The 19865-nt window shown below is 41.0% G+C and overlaps 1 protein-coding gene across 9 annotated transcripts in view; it reads left to right on the top strand.

Annotated features, from left to right (window-relative positions):
* The window catches only part of btrc (beta-transducin repeat containing E3 ubiquitin protein ligase), a 161018-nt gene that overhangs the window by 64032 nt on the left and 77121 nt on the right, over nucleotides 1-19865 (top strand). For all 9 annotated transcript variants that reach the window (XM_008116051.3, XM_062976341.1, XM_008116052.3 and 6 more), the window contains one exon: nucleotides 12797-12886. In XM_008116051.3, coding sequence (XP_008114258.1) covers nucleotides 12797-12886 — 90 coding nt within the window. The remainder of the gene's footprint in view (nucleotides 1-12796; nucleotides 12887-19865) is intronic.

A 19865-nucleotide genomic window follows, 5' to 3' on the forward strand; every position in this document is an offset into this window, starting at 1 on the left:
ATTTGACACTCTGGCTAGGGGTTCTGGGGGTTTAATGTCCCAAACACCTGGAGGGCCACAGGTTGTGCAGGCCTGTTCAGTGTTTCCCAAACTCGTATCTTCCGGTTACTCTTAGAATCCCAGACCATTGTCTATGGAAGCTGAATTCATGCTCTGTATCTTATTTCAGTAAAGCTTTGAAAGAAGACTTGATGATTAGGCAGACAAGGATGTTTTTCCATGCCAGATCCACCTGGCCATTTTACATTCAAAATACAGTAGAGTCTCACTTATCCAAGCCTCGCTTATCCAAGCCTCTGGATAATCCAAGCCATTTTTGTAGTCAATGTTTTCAATATATCATGATATTTTGGTGCTAAATTTGTAAATACAGTAATTACAACATAACATTACTGCGTATTGAACTACTTTTTCTGTCAAATTTGTTGCATAACATGATGTTTAGGTTCTTAATTTGTAAAATCATAACCTAATTTGATGTTTAATAGGCTTTTCCTTAATCCCACCTTATTGTCCAAGATATTCACCTATCCGAGCTTCTGCCGGCCCATTTAGCTTGGATAAGTGAGACTCTACTGTAGATGTTCATATCTTCTCCATTCTGCTTCACCTCTTGCATAGTACTGTAGCGAGGTTGTAATATCTCTAGGCAAAAGTTCAATAAACATGTCTTAATTCTTATTTCTTGTGTAATCATATGAATTTGAACTAAACAATAGTGGTGTGCATTTCTATGGAATCGCTGTTCGTTCTGTTTAGTTTCATTCATTTTGTATTATTTTGTATTTGTCCCCATTTCCGAAAACCAGGCGCCTATACAAATAAAATTTTTGTCTTGCTTACAAAAAAATGAAAATTTTCGGACCATTGGCTTCTGAGGCTCACCCCCCCCCCCCCCCCCCGGGCTTGGTTTTTGGGCTAGAGGAGTGAAAATTGCAAAACACAGAGGGCATTTGGACCCCTTTTAACCCACCAACTTTTAAAATTTCTGGGTCTTCTCCAGAGTTCTATTGTTATTAATATTAATATTATTAACACCCATTGGTACACATCAGTTGTCATGGGGAAGCAGACCTCTCTCAGACTCAGCTGAGGGTCCCAGAGTAACTCTTGTTATTCATTTTAATATTATTATTAAAGCCCATTGGTACACATCAGTTGTCATGGGGAAGCAGTCTCGCTTATCCAACATAAATGGGCCAGCAGAACATTGGATAAGTGAAAATGTTGGGTAATAAGGAGGGATTAAGGAAAAGCCTATTAAACATCAAATTACGTTACGATTTTACAAATTAAGCACCAAAATATCATGTTTTACAGCAAATCAACAGAAAAAGCAGTTCAGTACACAGTAACATTATGTAGTAATTAGTAATTACTGTATTTACAAATTTAGCACCAAAACATCACAATGTATTGAAAACATTGACTACAAAACATTAGACTACTAAAATTTAACTACAAATAAAGATAGAATTGCATAAAATGAACTTAAAGTAACAACATTGTCGGAAGTTAAATCCCTAAAAAGTTCAGTCCTTGCTGCCTAGAGAAAGAGTTGTGGATCCGGGCGGGAGGCAGACTGCGTTGGATAATCCAGAACGTTGCATAAGCGAGACTCTACTATATTATTAACACCCATTAACATATATCACGGACATCCCTACTAAACAAATGGTCAGATATGTTCCTGACCCCCCTAAATATCAGACAAGAACAAAGGGAAAGTCTTCCTTTAATGCTTTAGAAGATATTTCATTAAGAGATAGGAGTAATCAGAAAAAACGTCTTTTTTTATGAAGAAAAAAATTTACATTTTTGAACCATTTGGATAGAATATCGTCTTCATTTTGAAGAAAGAAAAGAGAGGTAGATTTTCTTCTAGCCAAATGCTAACTTTTGTAGTGACTCACAAAACTCTTAACGGTGTGCAGTTTTTTTGTAACTGACAATACAAAGATTAATTCAGCTTTGCATTTCCAAAGCAGAGATGTTATACGAAGTAAATTTAAGACTGTTACATTTCATGAAGACCAATACCAGTGTCTATTCTTCTCCATCTGCTAGAGGGTTAGAAAAATAATTATGGGTAGATGTAGTCAGTTACTTCTCATAGAAAATGGGTGGTGGTGGTGGTGGTGGTATAAAAACAGCATGGTGGTGAGAGGTATGATTGTGCGTTTGTGTGTATGTGAAGTCTTGTAGAACCATTACAAGGGAACAAAGTTTTTGGCAACAACGTTTAAGCTAACAAACAAATGTTCTAACTGCTAAGTTATAAATTAATTTTAATAGGCTGATCCAGATGGTCCATTTGGAAAATGGATAGCTTGATCTGTTGAAAATTAAACTAAATTTATCTCTCTCATACTTCAAACTGAAGCTGGTGTGAAAGGAGTGCCCATTAAGTCCAGTGAATACAGATGGACCAGCAGGTCACACATGGGACTAATTTGATTCATTTAAAAACAAATGTGTAAATTATTGAATAAGATTCCTGGTATGAGTCCTGTTTTGTGCATGTGTGCAGCTTTTTGTCCAGAAAGACTCTCAAATGCTTCAGTGCCTTTTTAACCTGTATGTTTCCATTTTAAATGCAACATTCTTGCCAAAACCTGTAATTAGTTTTCAGTGCCCATCATTTAGCATTGGATCAGAATGGTAGATTGATTAGGTCGGGCATTTGTTATTTTAAGGGCTTCCTCTCCATTGAAAAGTTGGAGCTTCTTATCCGAGGGAGGGGAGGAAAGAATACTTTAGCCTTTGGAAACCAATGAGGGGGAAGCTCTCCAGGGATCTTTGCGCCTTTTGGCTGCGGGGTTTGTTAAACAGAGCCATGAATGCAGATTTGTAAATTTATTGCCGTGCCATCTGGGTTTTCCTTTTCTCTTTGCAGGAACCATATTATTGTTGGCTTGTTTCTGTCTATTGTGGTGGTCACTCCCCAGGAGTCTGCTCTCCTACTCCAAAGGAAAGTGATGAATAGCAAGGGTCAGTAAGCATAGGTCACAGGGCAGCTGTCCAGGGCTGCCCTGAACTTGATTACCCTACTGTCTTAATAAAAAAGATTGGCACAATTCAAGTTGTTTAAAGAAAGCTTATCTCCTTTGCTCAAATGGGGTAATAATGAAGTGCCTTTTTGCTGTCCGGACTTGCTCTGTGGGGCAAATAGGAGGAGAGTCTCTAGGGAGAGGAAATTGTATGGGGGGTATATAGGGAAGTGCTGATAACAGTGGAATTGCAATGATGTGCATTGCAGAGGGATTTTTTAATTGCAAGAGCTTCCATATGAAATGAAAGTAGGACAGCCATCATTGCCTCCCTATCAACATGAAGCTTTTGTCTTCATTCTCCTTCCAACATTAATACTTCCATGAATTCAGTAGCACAAGCATTGCACTCTTAGGGTAAAATTTCAAGAATTTTAAAAGTCTTAAAGGCTTCGGCCATTTTGTTAGGTTGTATAATTTCACAGGCATAACCCAAAATATGCTTACAAGTAGACATAATAAGGCTGAAGCAGAGTAAAAGATGCATCACTTCATAATTTACTGAAGAGTAGGGTATGAGTAATGGAAAGGAAATTGGATTAGAACCCAAACAGTTTATCAAATATTTAATACTTGTTAGGAAAAATTAGAAGTGCTCATAAATTATGTGCACCTTTTCTGGTTAATATTTTTTAAACATTGGTTTATATCTCTTTTAGCTGGGCAGAAATTGGAGCAGAAATTTGAGGCTTTATTATCTGAGATATTTGATACTTCTCAACAGATATGTAGTTTCCTAGTACAAGAACCTGTTGGGCCTCCCTCACCCTTTAATGTTGGTCCTGGCTGTCAGATTTACTTCTTTTCAGTGTTCTCCTGTACCAGAGTGAATTGCCAACATTATCTATTCTCCTGACCTTTTGTTTCCATGTCCACTTACAGCCCACTGAATGTGGATAGTTATAAATAAAGCTCTGAACAGGACTCTCAACTCTTTGAAAACAGCATGCTGCCATCTCTCGAGTTATATTTCTTTAAGTGTTTGCGTGTATGCTGAACCCTTTTCTCTTGTGTGGCTGGCACCCTGGGGCCTCAGAGCCATGAGAGAGGCCAAGGAGCTAACAAAGTGACTGTCCTCTTGTTAGCTTGTCCCTTTCTTTAAACAAAAATAAGAAGAAACCCATCTGGCTGTAGGGCATTGCATTTTCCTCCTCCATGCACTTCTATAGATGAAGAGTTTCACCTGCAGTGAGGGTTTACATTGATTAGCGAGGGTGTAGTAATTCAACTCCGACCATCCACTTCAGTGATACTTTGCAGTCTTTAAAGGTGCTGACCCATTGAGTTAAACTGTCAAGAGGATGATAAAAAAGGAGCTCCGTCCTAGGAGGTAACAGCTGCCAGGTTTTCAACACCTTGTGCACTGCTGGAGAAATGTCAACTATTGTCAATGGGAAGAAAAATGACTGACTTGGATGCCATCTTCCCTTTTAATGGCTAGCCTTATAAAATGAAGGATTTAAACCTCTGAAAATCAGCACGCACAAGGCAGGCTGTCATTGGCAGGAAGAAAATTGAGACACTTTTAAATAGGTTTTAGAGATACATTCATCGGGGGAAGATAGAGTCAGCCCAGCAGGTTAGGATGCCCTTTGAATTATGTAGCATAGATATAAACATTTCAGCATCTGAACACAGCAAACATTGGCTTATCTGCTTTATTTTGTATTTTTTCTAAAAGCAGATAGGAGAGCAAGATTCATAAGCCAGTGAACTGAGAGAAAACATACTGTATTTCTGCTCTTTGGAGGACAATTTGTTTCCACGATGCTACCAGATGGCTAAATACCATGACATTTCTCTTTTGTTTGGGGTTTTGTGTTGTGTGTTTTTTTAAGGTTGTTTTCAGTTTTTGTTTTACAAGCAATTCAATTCTCCTTGCTTTTGTCAATATTGCCTCACTGAATAACCTCCTAGGGTGGAAATGGATGGGGGAAAGAACAGTACAGAAAATGGCATTACCCTTTTCTTTTCCATTTGATAGAAAAATAAATAAATAAATAAGGAAGGAAGGACAAACAAAATGGCAAGATAATGAAGTCTCAAAAATGAGCTAAGTATTTCCTTTCCCCTTCCCATTTTGTTTTTAGGTTAGTCATTTTAATTGTACTGAGTAATTAGAAGGTACATACAGCCAAGGGAGTATTGTTAAGGAAATTGCTCAGGAAAACCCATTCTCCATCTACTATTGCCATGTGTTGAGACAATTCTTCCCTCTAGTGGCAAAATTAGGGACTCTTGCCTCCACAGTAGGCAAGGTGTAATTGCAATGTGACAAACTGAGCTTTGGGAATGTTTTTGTAAATGTTCCTGATTTTGGCTTAGTCTGTATTTTGTCATAGCGACTTCCTGCAGAGAAGTTTCTCCTCCCCAAGTGTTTTAAGCTATGAGAACTAAAAATGTAGCCTTAAATTTAGTAATACTGATCACAGTGGGTTCTGGGTAATGCCTTACAGCTTGATTCAATTTTCATCCTCCTTTTAAAATTACCTATTTATTTTTAAAGCTTTTAACATTGCTTGTATTATTTAATACTTAAAGAAGCACCTTGTAAGAAAGAAAGAAAGAAAGAAAGAAAGAAAGAAAGAAAGAAAGAAAGAAAGAAAGAGCCTTTCAAAAAGTAGTCTGTGTGAACGACCTTAAGGGTAATTAATGGAGGTCTCCTAAGGCCCCATAAGTGAGATGAAAGCTGTCTTTCTGAATCTGCAGGAGTGATTTGTTTATATAACTTCCCACTTCCACTGAATTCTTCAGAGTCTAATAACTATTTTCATACCACTTGGCAATTGGTGCTTTGGTACAAAAGCCCTTGTTTGAACAATGAAAAAAAGAGTTTAATAATCTTGTCTCTGGAAATGACTTGGCGGCAGACTGTGCAGTTGGATTTTGTGGTGGTTTTACAATATTTCTCTGATAAATCATGTAATTATTGACGAGTGGGGGAAGAAGTCTTATTGAACACTTAGGTCTCTGCACCCATTAAAAAGTGATGTTGTCTTCAGAAATGGGCATCTTTTGGATGAATGGTGGAAGAAATGGCTTTTTCAATAGTCCACATGATTGCAAAAAAAAAAAAAGCTGTTTTAGAAGGAAAGCTTGGAAAACTACTGAAGAGATTCAGTGAATGTTAGGTTCTCTTCACATTGGAATTAGTATATTCTAGCATAGGTTGCTTGGCCATTGTGGAGAATTGCTCTGATTGTCTGTGAACCCTGTTTGTCACATTCTTATTTCATGTTTTTAGGTACATATTCAAACGTCAGTCCTTGATATATTTTTAAATCAGAAACAGCAAACCCTTGATAATGATGCATTATATGATTCCTAAAAAAATAATTTCATGGTAGTTTTCTCTGATCAGAGGAAAAATATTGCCAAACACATTAAGAGTGGACGAAGGATTGGGGGAAATCCAACCCCAAATAGGGAAACAAGTTGTCCAGGAACACCTGGCCACTCTAAACGAATTCAAGTCCCCAGGGCCAGATCAGCTACATCCAAGAGTACTGAAGGAACTAGCGGAAGTTATTTCAGAACCACTGGCAATTATCTTCGAGAGTTCTTGGAGAACGGGAGAAGTCCCAGCAGATTGGAGGAGGGCGAATGTGCTCCCTATCTTCAAGAAGGGAAAAAAGAACGACCCAAACAATTACCGTCCGGTCAGCCTCACATCGATACCAGGCAAAATTCTGGAAAAGATCATTAAGGAAGTGGTCTGCGAACACTTAGAAACAAATGCGGTCATTGCTAATAGTCAACACGGATTTACCAAAAACAAGTCATGCCAGACTAATCTGATCTCTTTTTTCGATAGAGTTACGAGTTGGGTCGATACAGGGAATGCTGTGGATGTAGCGTACCTGGATTTCAGTAAGGCCTTCGACAAAGTCCCCCACGACCTTCTGGCAAACAAACTAGTAAAATGTGGGCTAGACAAAACTACGGTTAGGTGGATCTGTAATTGGCTAAGCGAACGAACCCAAAGGGTGCTCACCAATGCGTCGTCTTCATCATGGAAAGAAGTGACAAGTGGAGTGCCGCAGGGCTCTGTCCTGGGACCGGTTCTGTTCAACATCTTTATTAACGACTTAGACGAAGGGTTAGAAGGCACGATCATCAAGTTTGCAGACGACACCAAACTGGGAGGGATAGCTAACACTCCAGAAGACAGGAGCAGAATTCAAAACGATCTTGACAGACTAGAGAGATGGGCCAAAACTAACAAAATGAAGTTCAACAGGGACAAATGCAAGATACTTCGGCAGAAAAAATGGAAATCAAAGATACAGAATGGGGGACGCCTGGCTTGACAGCAGTGTGTGCGAAAAAGACCTTGGAGTCCTTGTGGACAACAAGTTAAACATGAGCCAACAATGTGATGCGGCTGCTAAAAAGCCAATGGGATTCTGGCCTGCATCAATAGGGGAATAGCGTCTAGATCCAGGGAAGTTATGCTCCCCCTCTATTCTGCCTTGGTCAGACCACACCTGGAATACTGTGTCCAATTTTGGGCACCACAGTTGGAGGGAAATGTTGACAAGCTGGAAAGCGTCCAGAGGAGGGCGACTAAAATGATTAAGGGTCTGGAGAACAAGCCCTATGAGGAGCGGCTTAAAGAGCTGGGCATGTTTAGCCTGCAGAAGAGAAGGCTGAGAGGAGACATGATAGCCATGTACAAATACGTGAAGGGAAGTCATAGGGATGAGGGAGCAAGCTTGTTTTCTGCTGCCCTGCAGACTAGGACACGGAACAATGGCTTCAAACTACAGGAAAGGAGATTCCACCTGAACATCAGGAAGAACTTCCTCACTGTGAGAGCTGTTCGACAGTGGAACTCTCTCCCCGGGGCCGTGGTGGAGGCTCCTTCTTTGGAGGCTTTTAAGCAGAGGCTGGATGGCCATCTGTCGGGGGTGCTTTGAATGCAATTTCCTGCTTCTTAGCAGGGGGTTGGACTGGATGGCCCATGTGGTCTCTTCCAACTCTACTATTCTATGATTCTATGAGTGTATTCTGAACATTCTAAGTGATTTTAAAATGTGTTATTTTCTAATCCTTTCAAAATTTTAGTATTTTTTTCATTTGTCATGTCCATATATTCTGTTGTTTTCTAGCACACCTCAGCCTAAACACAAATTAGAACAGTTTGTTCAAATTTTGCAAGTTGCGTGAGACCTTCTTTTCTGCTTTAAAGTGTGTACTGGCATTCAGGTGGTATCTTGATCCTTCTCAGGGAATGGATGCGGCATTGTTATTTCCTGGTGCTTCTCTGTGCAGTCCTGCTCCTGACATGATTTGAAGTGCCTGCATGTTTGTAGGCTTTCTTTTCCATTAGTGTGTGTTTTGCTATAGGCTGCTTAACACCAATCTCAAACAGCTTTTGCAAGGTTAAAAGGAATGCGGCTTGGTAACAAGTTTGTGTCATTTTAAATATATGCCTTCCAGTAAATAAGGAGGAGCCTAGCAATCAATCCCTTTTAGTGTGTTATATGTTTCACCTGACAACTAAACCCTCTATTGATTAGCCATTACTTTGTTAGATAATCCTGTGTCATTGGAGCCACTGTAAAAATTAAACTCTTTAAAGTGCTTTACCCTAGCAGTCGTGTGGAAATTGAAAACTTGTTCTGAATTATAGTCAGCTTTCACCAAAAGGGTAGTTTTCAACAAACTGGTTTATGCTTGCATTCTTTATATGCAGTATAAAACCGTATTAAAGCACTCCAACGCAAAGCTATCTGGCTCTGGCACAGAATCAGACTGCCATTTCAAGCATTGCTTCCTATGGTTTGAAAATGGCCTCTCAACTTGACTGGGAAAAAGATGCTTGAACCATTCAGTTTTTTGAGCTAAAACTGAATTGGGAATCTTTTAATAGCCAGTAAGTGTTAATCCCACAAAAACAAAATGATGGCAAAATCTGAAACTTTTGTGTGGACTCAAGGCTCTACTGTTATTTTTTTATCATTAATACATTTTAATCAGTCAAAAGTTATATTGGATTAACTGGGCAGCAGTTTTGATTAAATCCTTTTTTAAAAATAAGTTACCAAGGTGATGCTGCTTTAGGAGAAATATTCGCTCAACTGTATCACACACATTCCACCCCTAACCTTAGCTTCTCTCTTTAAATCATATCTGAGACAACAACTGTGGGTATCATGCGGGTACATACAAAGCACATGCAGGGTTTTTTTTTAAATCAGAAACATTTCTTATTTAGTTGCAGCTTTAATTCTATAATTCTATGGTTTTGGTTAACTCACATTTCTAAAACTGAATGACAGTGCTGCTATCATTATAGAATCATAGAATCATAGAATAGTAGAGTTGGAAGAGACCTCATGGGCCATCTAGTCCAACCCCCCGCTAAGAAGCAGGAAATCGCATTCAAAGCATCCCCAACAGATGGCCATCCAGCCTCTGCTTAAAAGCTTCCAAAGAAGGAGCCTCCACCACAGTCTGGGGGAGAGAGTTCCACTGCCGAACAGCCCTCACAGTGAGGAAGTTCTTCCTGATGTTCAGACGGAATCTCCTTTCCTGTAGTTTGAAGCCATTGTTCCGTGTCCTAGTCTGCAGGGCAGCAGAAAATAAGCTTGCTCCCTCCTCCCTATGACTTCCCCTCACGTATTTGTACATGGCTATCATGTCTCCTCTCAGCCTTCTCTTCTGCAGGCTAAACATGCCCAGTTCTTTAAGCCTCTCCTCATAGGGCTTGTTCTCCAGACCCTTAATCATTTTAGTCGCCCTCCTCTGGACGCTTTCCAGCTTGTCAACATCTCCCTTCATCTGCGGTGCCCAAAATTGGACACAGTATTCCAGGTGTGGTCTGACCAAGGCAGAATAGAGGGGGAGCATGACTTCCCTGGATCTAGACGCTATTCCCCTATTGATGCAGGCCAAAATCCCATTGGCTTTTTAGCTGCCGCATCACATTGTAGGCTCATGTTTAACTTGTCCACGAGGACTCCAAGGTCTTTTTCGCACACACTGCTGTCAAGCCAGGCGTCCCCCATTCTGTATCTTTGATTTCCATTTTTTCTGCCGAAGTGAAGTATCTTGCATTTGTCCAGCCTCTGCTTAAATTATATATATTTTCTTCTGGAAGAGGCTATGGGGGAAACTATTTTAGTACAAAAGCACATGCTTAGAAGGTAGAACATTTTCCTAAAGCTTTCTCATCCATGTGCCATCCTATATCAAAGAAGAAATTCTTCAAGCTCCATGAGATTAATTTATGCAGCAGTAGTAACTAGAGATATGAAGGACCAGAACCGGAAACTCAAAAATACAGGAGGAAATCAAAATACATTAAAAATGAACATTTGGAATTGTAGAATATTTTCTTTTAGAATTTTGAGTGTAATATAAACAGGATTTTTATAAGTGTATTCCCACATTAATTCTAAAAGCTATGTAGCAAGCAAACATTTATATAAGACAATGCACAGTGTCTCATGTTATGGTTATCACAGGTCTTTTTCCTTTTCTCAGTTCTTTTTATGAGAATATGTGCTTTACGTATACTTGGCATCATGGGGAATTAACACAAACAAAACAATTCTTTGTTTTACTATGGTTGATAGTGTCTTCTGTTTGTATGTGTTTGTGTGTGCTTGTTAGTTTGTTAGTATGATTTGCTCCTTATAAATTGGCAAAAACAAAGAAGTGTTCATTGTTCATGTGTTCCTTACAGAGCAGAACCTTCTAGCTCTCTAACAAAACAAAAATTTGAAAAGTACTGCATATTCAATTTTTAAAAACCATTCTTTTATTATGTCAAACATAATATTTTTATGCCAAGCCAAAATCTGCATAATGCATTTTATGTTCCTAAAGTACCAAAGTGACTTCCAATCTGTAAGGGGTGCTTATGCTGTGTTTTCCTTTTATTTATATTTCTGAAAATGTCTGGGGGTTGTGAAAAAATGAACCCCCCCCCCCAAATTACTTCTTTATTTATATTATTATAAATTTCTGGAAATTTTTCATCTAGCAGTAGTAGCAACAGATGGTTCCAAATGGAAAGGAAAAACTCCATCACAGTTTCTATTTCCACAAGCAGTGTGTTTCTGGTGTTCAGAAGACAGGTTCAAATGCTTATGCTTTTGTTCACTGTTGCTGCTGCATACTTTAGATTTTGGGTTGTTTTTTATTTATTTCTCTGTAAAGCACTTCTGAACATTTTTGGATATGAAAAGAAGCATCCAATTTTAGTAAATAGCAATACTATTTATCTTCCAAAGAAGGTAAGGGGCTATCTCATGCTCTTTATGCTTCTTATCCTGACCATCAAGATCATATAAATATTATTTTGTGTCTTGTTCTGCGCCCCATAACTCTGGAACACTTCAATCAATAAAGTACAATTCCTCTGGATGGTGAAGGGACATTTCTCTGTTATGTATAGGAAGGTTTGTGCATAAGGAGGATGACCTTTATCACCAACATCTTTCAAACAAAGAGTTGCATCAAATTGTATCTTCCTACCAGCAGTGCAATGATCCCTTGTTATGTACCCCCCTTTTTTTTGGAGAAGAGAGTTTTATGCCAAGAGGAATTTAAAGTGGACAATGGGCAGAAGAAGAAGAGGAGATCCTGTTTTACAAGCAGACCTGTCCAAAATACCCAATCTTGTGGTCAGGTCTCTTCCTCCTTTCATTTTATTCTCCATTTTCTCCATCTTCTGCCCATCTCCAATCGATTAACAGCTTCTTAAGGAGCTGTGGTGGCGCAGTGGGTTAAACCCTTGTGCTGGCTAAACTGCTGACGTGAAGGATGAGTTGCAGACTTGAAGGTTGCTGGTTCGAATCCATGAGGCGGGGGGAGCTCCTGTCTGTCAGCTCTAGCTTGCAGGAAAATGGGAGAAGCCTCCTAGCAACACATTTGGGCGTTCCTGAGCAACATCTCTCACACCAGAAGCGACTTGCTCTATGTTCTCAAGTCTCTTCTGACACGATGAAAAATTGCTTCCTGAACTACAGGGTACTAGATAAATCTAAATTAGCAATTTGAGGCAGTGATGTTCTTCTCTTTTCCCTCTTTTTTAAATTAAAATTTCTTTTCGTATTTCTTTTTCTGTTTTTATAGATACTAAAGATTAAATCCTTAGAGAGTGACATGTCTATTACATACAGTATGGTCCCCTGATCCATAGAGAATGTGTAAAAATTGTTGGTACAGTAGAGTCTCACTTAACCGACATAAACGGGCCGGCAGAACGTTGGATAAGTGAATATGTTGGATAATAAGGCAAGATTAAGCAAAAGCCTGTTAAACATCAAATTAGGTTATGATTCAATATGCAGTAATGCTATGTAGTAATTACGTAGTAATTACTAATTTAGCACCAAAACATCACGATGTATTGAAAACATTGACTACAAAAATGCGTTGGATAATCCAGAACGTTGGATAAGCGAATGTTGGATAAGTGAGACTCTGCTGTAATAGTTTATATTCTGACCATACTTGGGCCAGAAGTCTACCTTAGAATCAAACTGGAGGACCCTTAGAGACCCACAAACACCTCTGGGGGAGAAGGGAGAGTTTTTGGAACACAGGTAGGTGAAAGTATGGATATCAAATCCATAGATAAGAGAGTCATACTATACTATATAGCATGATGGACTGTGTAATGCATTGTTTCATTTTCTGTTTTCAATCAATGCAGAAATGTATTTAGTTGCACTGTATACATGCAAAAACTAAGGTCTTTTATCCAAAACCACTTTTCCCACTCTTCACAGACCTATAACAGCTGTGCCAGACTCTGCTTAAACCAGGAAGCAGTATGTTTAGGAAGCACCGGTATGAAGACTGAAAACTGTGTGGCCAAAGTAAGTAAAGCAATGACTACTACTGTTGTGCATTCTTGCATTTTAAAATTATTGTTTCTGAACATACCTGATTCAAAATAACCCTACAACCACTAGAATCTTATGGAGCCTTTCCTATAACTGCTAATAAATGACCAGCCTGCTTTATGTTCATCCTAAGAATTCTAGCCTCCCCCCCCCCCCATTTTGAAATCACAATGGCAATATGCTGAGGGTTTAACAATAGGGAGAGTAGTTTAAAAGATCACTTTTGTTTTTTAAAATAAAATTCTAGACCCAGGTAATGGAATATATACTGAATGCCCACTACCGGTAGGTTTGGCTTAGCAATTGTCATATTAGTATGAGAAATTAAATATTCTATTGCAATTCCTTATATTCCTAATTCTTCTCTTTTTATACCCTCTTGAGAACTACTGGAGTAAGATATTATGACAGTGGGGACAACATCCCATTTCACCTCCTAAATCTGCATTTCACCTTCTCTCTTCTGACAATGAAATGTTCTACTATGAGCATATGATACTCTTTCTCTTGTATGAAAGTCACACTGTAGGAACCCAGATTCCCATACCCACTGGAAGCCTTTGAGAGCGGGCCATAGAAACACTGCTGAAGAAGCCTTTGATTTAAAACTAAAACACATGCTAAGGGATTGCAAATTGGGAATGTTCCATTTTATATTGCCACATCAAAAGAAGCATTCTCAGTGAAATGTGCATCCTGCCTTAGCTTGCCCTACAACTAAATATAACTCCTATAAAACAAGAACCGTGTCTGAGGGATTGTGAATGACTGGAAAACATTCCAGCTACAACGCAGTGTGTATAAAAAGGGCATGTTTAGCCTTGCTTAAGCTTCATGTTTCCATTGGAAGGAAGTTCAGGATAGCCCTGTAGGACAGATCAGTGGATGCAGCCATCTGTTAGCAAAACCAGCTGGTGCTTTTGCAGCATCTTCCCCCGCCTCTTCTCAGCCTAACAGAATGGAAGATAGGAAAATTAGCACTTTCTTCTTAATCCTCCTCCCTTAGAATTTCCTCTTGTAATCCCTGTTTTCCAGAACATGCCTGATAAATCTATAGACATGTCATAGCCAAATTGTCTTTCTGAGACTTAATTGGAATTTTAAATATGTATTGGTGATAGAGGATAATAGTTTTTTTCAACCTTTCATTCAAACTGCCCATTGCACAGAACTGGTCTCCGTAAGATGCCATTCTACAAATTCCCAAGTATAATGGTCTATTTAAGTCTAGTGCCAGGGTGTGAACAGCCTGGGCAATTGCTCATTGTTCATAGCTCTGTAGGAAGCTGGTTCAATCCAAGTCAATAAACTCTCCCTAAAGTGAGATGAATGCCTTTGCATGAATTTCATCATGTGAAAACAACACTGTGCTGGAGGGCCAGGCTTTTCAGAGCCACAACCGCACAAGACAGTGTCTGCCCCTGTGTGTTGTTGCCAGTATGCAATTCAGTAGGTAGGAGCTGCAGTGAGTTCAGAACATATATTGCAGCTTAGGCTTGTAGCTAGGTAGTTGAATGATATGTAAACCAGAATTTGTGTCTCCACTGCATTTGGGCAACAGTTGCATCAAGCTGACCCCAGGTATCATCTGTCCCAATTCTGTTTCTTTCGGGGATCCAGTAGAGCTGTTATAGTTAGAAGGATAGGAGTGGTAGCCTCCATGACAGTCCCCTCCGTTTGAAGGTCCTGCTATTTAATGCCAGATCCGTCAATGGTAAATCAGCTATCATCCAGGATTTGATCCTGGATGAAGCGGCGGATCTGGCTTGCATCACCGAAACCTGGTTGGATGAGCCCGGCGGGGTAAATCTCGCCCAGCTGTGTCCTCCAGGTTTCGGGGTGCAACAGCAGGCCAGAGCCGGGGGGCGGGGAGGTGGGGTTGCGGTGGTCTTTCGGCAGACAATCTCCCTGGTCAGGTGCGCCATCCCGCAATCTGCAGGTTTTGAGTGTGTCCATCTTAAGGTGGGTACCCGGGACAGTTTGGGGATTCTGCTGGTGTACCGTCCACCCCGCGACACGGCAGTCTCCCTGCCCAAGCTGGCAGAGGTGATCTCTGGTGCGGCGTTGGTCTCTCAGTGACTGGTAGTGCTGGGGGACTTTAACATTCATGCCGAGGCCACATTAACTGGTGCAGCTGAAGACTTCATGGCCGCCATGACGACCATGGGACTGTCCCAAGTGATATCTGGTCCCACTCATCAAGCTGGACACACACTTGACCTGGTTTTTGTTGCGGCAGATGGTGAGGTCGGAGTGGAAGAGCAAAACATTCTTCCTTTGTCATGGTCCGATCACCACCTGATCAGTTTAAGACTCACTGTGACCTCAAACCTCCGCAGGGGTGGTGGACCCATTAAGATGGTCCGCCCCAGGAGACTGATGGATCCAGATGGATTCTTGAGGTCTCTTGGGGATCTTCCTGTCATGGAGGCTGACGATCCTATCGATGCCTTGGTAGATCGCTACAATAGCGAGATGTCCAGGGCAATTGACATGATCGCCCCCGAACGTCCCCTCTCATTGCGAAGAGTCACTTCGGCTCCCTGGTTCACGGAGGAGCTGGCAGTGATGAAGCGCTCGAGGAGGGGACTAGAGTGCCACTGGCGGAAAACTTGTAGCGTTTCTGACCGAGCACGGGCTAGAGCCGCTATTAGGGCCTACTCCGCGGCTTTGCGGGCAGCCAGGAAGACCTTCACGACTGCCCGCATAGCGTCTGCAACTAACAGACCATCGGAGTTGTTTCGGGTCGTCGGGGAGCTCCTTCACCCTCCTGAGGGGGGAGGGGCACCCGAAGACTCGGCAACTCGGTGCAGCGAGTTCGCGCACCACTTTGCAGACAAAGTCGCTCAGATTCGCTTCGACTTGGATGCTAGTTTTGTTGCAATGCCAAAAGAGGTAACTGGGGCACCTGTCTGTTCGAACTTGTGGGATTCGTTTCAGCTTGTTCGCCCGGATGACGTGGACAGGATCCTTGGGGCGGTGAGAGTGACCACTTGCTCTGCAGACCCTTGCCCCTCGTGGCTAATTAAATCGGCCAGAGGAGGGTTGGTAGAGTGGTTTGTGATGATAATTAATGCCTCTTTGGATCAAGGCAAATTTCCATCTGTCCTCAAACAGGCCATAGTGAGGCCTATATTGAAGAAGGCCTCCCTTGATTCGGCCATTCTAAACAACTACAGACCAATCTCAAATCTCCCTTTCTTGGGCAAGGTCCTGGAGCGGGTGGTTGCCTCGCAGCTCCAGGGTTTCCTGGATGACACCGATTTTCTGGACCCATCGCAGTCTGGCTTTAGACCTGGTCACAGTACTGAGACGGCTTTGGTCGCCTTGGTGGATGACCTCCGCAGGGAGCTGGACAGGGGGAGTGTGACCCTGCTGGTTCTCTTGGACATCTCAGCAGCTTTCGATACCATCGACCATGGTATCCTTCTGGGACGGCTCTCCGGGATGGGCCTTGGGGGCATGGCTCTGTCGTGGCTTCAGTCCTTCCTGGAGGGCCGTTCCCAGTTGGTGAAGCTGGGGGACACCTGCTCGGACCCCTGGCCTTTGACCTGTGGGGTCCCGCAAGGTTCCATTCTGTCCCCCATGCTTTTTAACATCTACATGAAACCGCTGGGAGAGGTCATCCGGAGTTTTGGAGTTCGGTGCCATCTCTACGCAGATGACACTCAACTCTACTACTCCTTTCCACCGAACTCCAAGGAAGCCCCCCAGATACTGAACCAGTGCTTGGCAGCTGTGATGGGCTGGATGAGGGCGAATAAGCTGAAGCTTAATCCCGACAAGACAGAGGTCCTCCAGGTCAGTCGTATGTCCGATCGGGGTATTGGGTGGCTACCTGTGCTTGACGGGGTCGCACTCCCCCTGAAGGCGCAGGTCCGCAGTTTGGGGGTCCTCCTGGACTCAGCACTGACGCTTGATGCTCAGGTGTCGGCCGTGGCCGGGAGGGCCTTTGCACAATTAAAACTTGTGCGCCAACTGCGACCTTACCTCGTGAAGTCTGATCTGGCCACGGTGGTCCATGCCTTAGTTACCTCTAGACTGGACTATTGCAATGCACTCTACGTGGGGCTGCCCTTGAAGACAGCCCGGAAACTCCAACTAGTTCAACGTTCGGCAGCCTTGCTTCTAACTGGAGCAAATTATAGGGAGCGGTCAACCCTCCTGCTTAAGGAGCTCCACTGGCTGCCGTTCACCTTCCGGACCCAATTCAAGGTGCAAGTGATCACCTACAAAGCCCTGAACGGTTTGGGACCCTCCTACCTCAGTGATCGCCTCTCCCCCTACGAACCTGCACGATCTCTTCGTTCGTCGGGGGAGGCCCTCCTCTCGCTCCCACCTCCGTCACAAGGACGGTTGGTGGGGACGAGAGAGAGAGCCTTCTCCGTGGTGGCCCCCCGGCTCTGGAACTCGCTCCCCAGGGAAATCAGGCAAGCCCCCACCCTGGTAGCATTCAGAAAGAGCTTGAAAACCTGGCTCTTTACTCAAGCCTTTAGATAAAGATTGCTAATCCAGAAGCAATCTGTATCTGTGACCATTCTTGTACCGGTTTGCACCTTTTACCTTTGTCAACTCGATATAGACACAGGGTCTATTCCCATCCCAATTTGCACTTCCAGAATTTGCAGCACTTTATCAGTCACCTTGTGTTTACAATATTTATATGGTGCACCTTACCCAGTCTACTTTTACAATCTCTCAGTTTTAATCCATGTTTTTATTAGTTCTTGTTTTTTATTGGCTAATGTTTAATTTTTTATTTATTTTTTTATTGTGCAAGTTATTGTCTATTGCTGTGTTTTATACTGCTATGTTTTTATTCGGGCTTGGCCCCATGTAAGCCGCCCTGAGTCCCCTCCGGGGAGATAGAGGCGGGGTATAAAAATAAAGTTATTATTATTATTATTATTATTATTATTATTATTATTATTATTATTATAATGTGGCAAAATATGGTTAGAATATGTGCTTAAAGCATTGGTGAGAATAGAGCCTTCTTTTTTATTTTCCCTGATGCTTCAGAGAACATAGATTCACGAATGGATCTTCTCATAGTATAAAGGAAATCTAGCTGATAGTATGAAGTACAATTCTGCATGATTTTATACAGGTTGACCATCTCTTATCAAAATCTGAAATACTCCAAAATGGACTGGAATATAGATGTTTGCTTTCTGTTTCATGCACAAAATTATTTAAATATTGTGTATAAAACTACCTTACCATATGTATAAGGAACATATGACATGAATAAATTTTGTTTTTAGACTTGGTGCCATCTCAATGTTATTTCAAAATTTGCAAAACAAATCCAAAATATGGGACACTTTTGGTCCCAAGCATTTTGAATAAGAAATGCTCAACCTGTCCTAGAGCATTGTAAAACTGATACCTTATCTTTCTTTTATTATATTTTGTACAATTAGTGCTTTTCTTATTATTATTCCCCAAGTGTTCAGCCCTGTTTTTTTTTCCTTTCAAATTCCCATTTGAGCTCTTGGTTTGCAGTTCACATTCTAAGATTATAAAAAAAATAGCTTGGTAAGATTTTCCCATCATATAGCTCTTTCGGTGAGAAGATTTTATTTTGTTCAGAGCTCATTGATTTGACTAGAACTTCCATGTGGCTTTCATGAAGGCATGAGGGAGATACACTTACAAAATGTAGTTTGTAGCACCTTTAATTAAAGGTGTGCCCTTAAAATGGCTGCCCACAAAAATTAGAACTCTGTTAATTTCCCCTGGGATCTTGATAAACATCTATGAGAAGAAAGCCAGAGACAAAAAATTAGATAATGAATCCTGGTCTCAGATAATAGACAAGTTCCTTCCAAGCACTGCTTCTCCAGGGTATCTATTCTTGTGTACATGTTTTGCATATTTATCGACTACTGGGTTTGTTTCTTTGGTGAGGGAATTGCAGTTTTGTAGGAATTAGATATATCTCCTGACAGTGTATGTAACAGAACTATGTCACCAACTCAAACTCTTTCTGTTTTGAAGTCAGGGGTCATTTGCTTATGCAGATACCAGTAGTTGAAGCAGCAAAAATGTGCATACAGGCTAGATGTTTCACAGGTGAAATGTATTTTCCTGTGTAAACTCGCTGCATGTAAATTGAGAGTTTAAGCCCTTTTGGGGTTTCCCTTTGTGTAGAGGAGACTGATTTTTTATAACCCTGAACATCACTGCCATTCATTGAAATGTAAAGTAAAAACTGCTTTAAATATTACATTTTCATAAACAGAGTTGCTGTGTGAAAAACCCTTTTGTGACAGAAATGTCTAATGATACAAAAGAAGAACTGAAATCCCTATATTTGATAATCTGTAAACACAAAGCCACTAAATCTTATGAGAGTGGCACAAAACCTCAAATGAGTTTTAATCTGATCTCTTAACAATAAGACACATTTGTCAATTCAGAAGTCTTTCCACCTGGCAGGAATATTAACATTTTGACTACCTTTACATATAAGTACTGAACTTAAATTGACAAAGCATCTGAGCCAGACCTATATTTCCTGGTGTTTTAGGACAACTGAGATCACATTTAATTACTACATAGCATTAATGTGTAATGAACTACTTTTTCTGTCAAATTTGTTGTATAACATGATGTTTTGATGCTTAATTTGTAAAATCATAACCTATTTTGATGTTTAATAGGCTTTTTCTTAATCTCTCCTTATTATCCAACATACTCGCTTATCCAATGTTCTGCCAGCCCATTTATCTTGGATAAGTGAGACTCTACTGTATTATCTTAAAGGTGTAGAACACTTCCAAGGATATGGGAAGGAATAGAATCCTGAGACTAGTAGATGTTTTCCTCTCCATATTAGGCAAGTCATGAGTGGACTGAATGCTCTTTAGCACTGAATGTAATTTAATTAGGAAGGCTACCACTCAACATCATTGTGATTTGAGAAGTCCTGCTTTGTTCCAGTGGT

Source organism: Anolis carolinensis, chromosome 3, assembly GCF_035594765.1.
Source record: "Anolis carolinensis isolate JA03-04 chromosome 3, rAnoCar3.1.pri, whole genome shotgun sequence".
Taxonomy (NCBI): domain Eukaryota; kingdom Metazoa; phylum Chordata; class Lepidosauria; order Squamata; family Dactyloidae; genus Anolis; species Anolis carolinensis.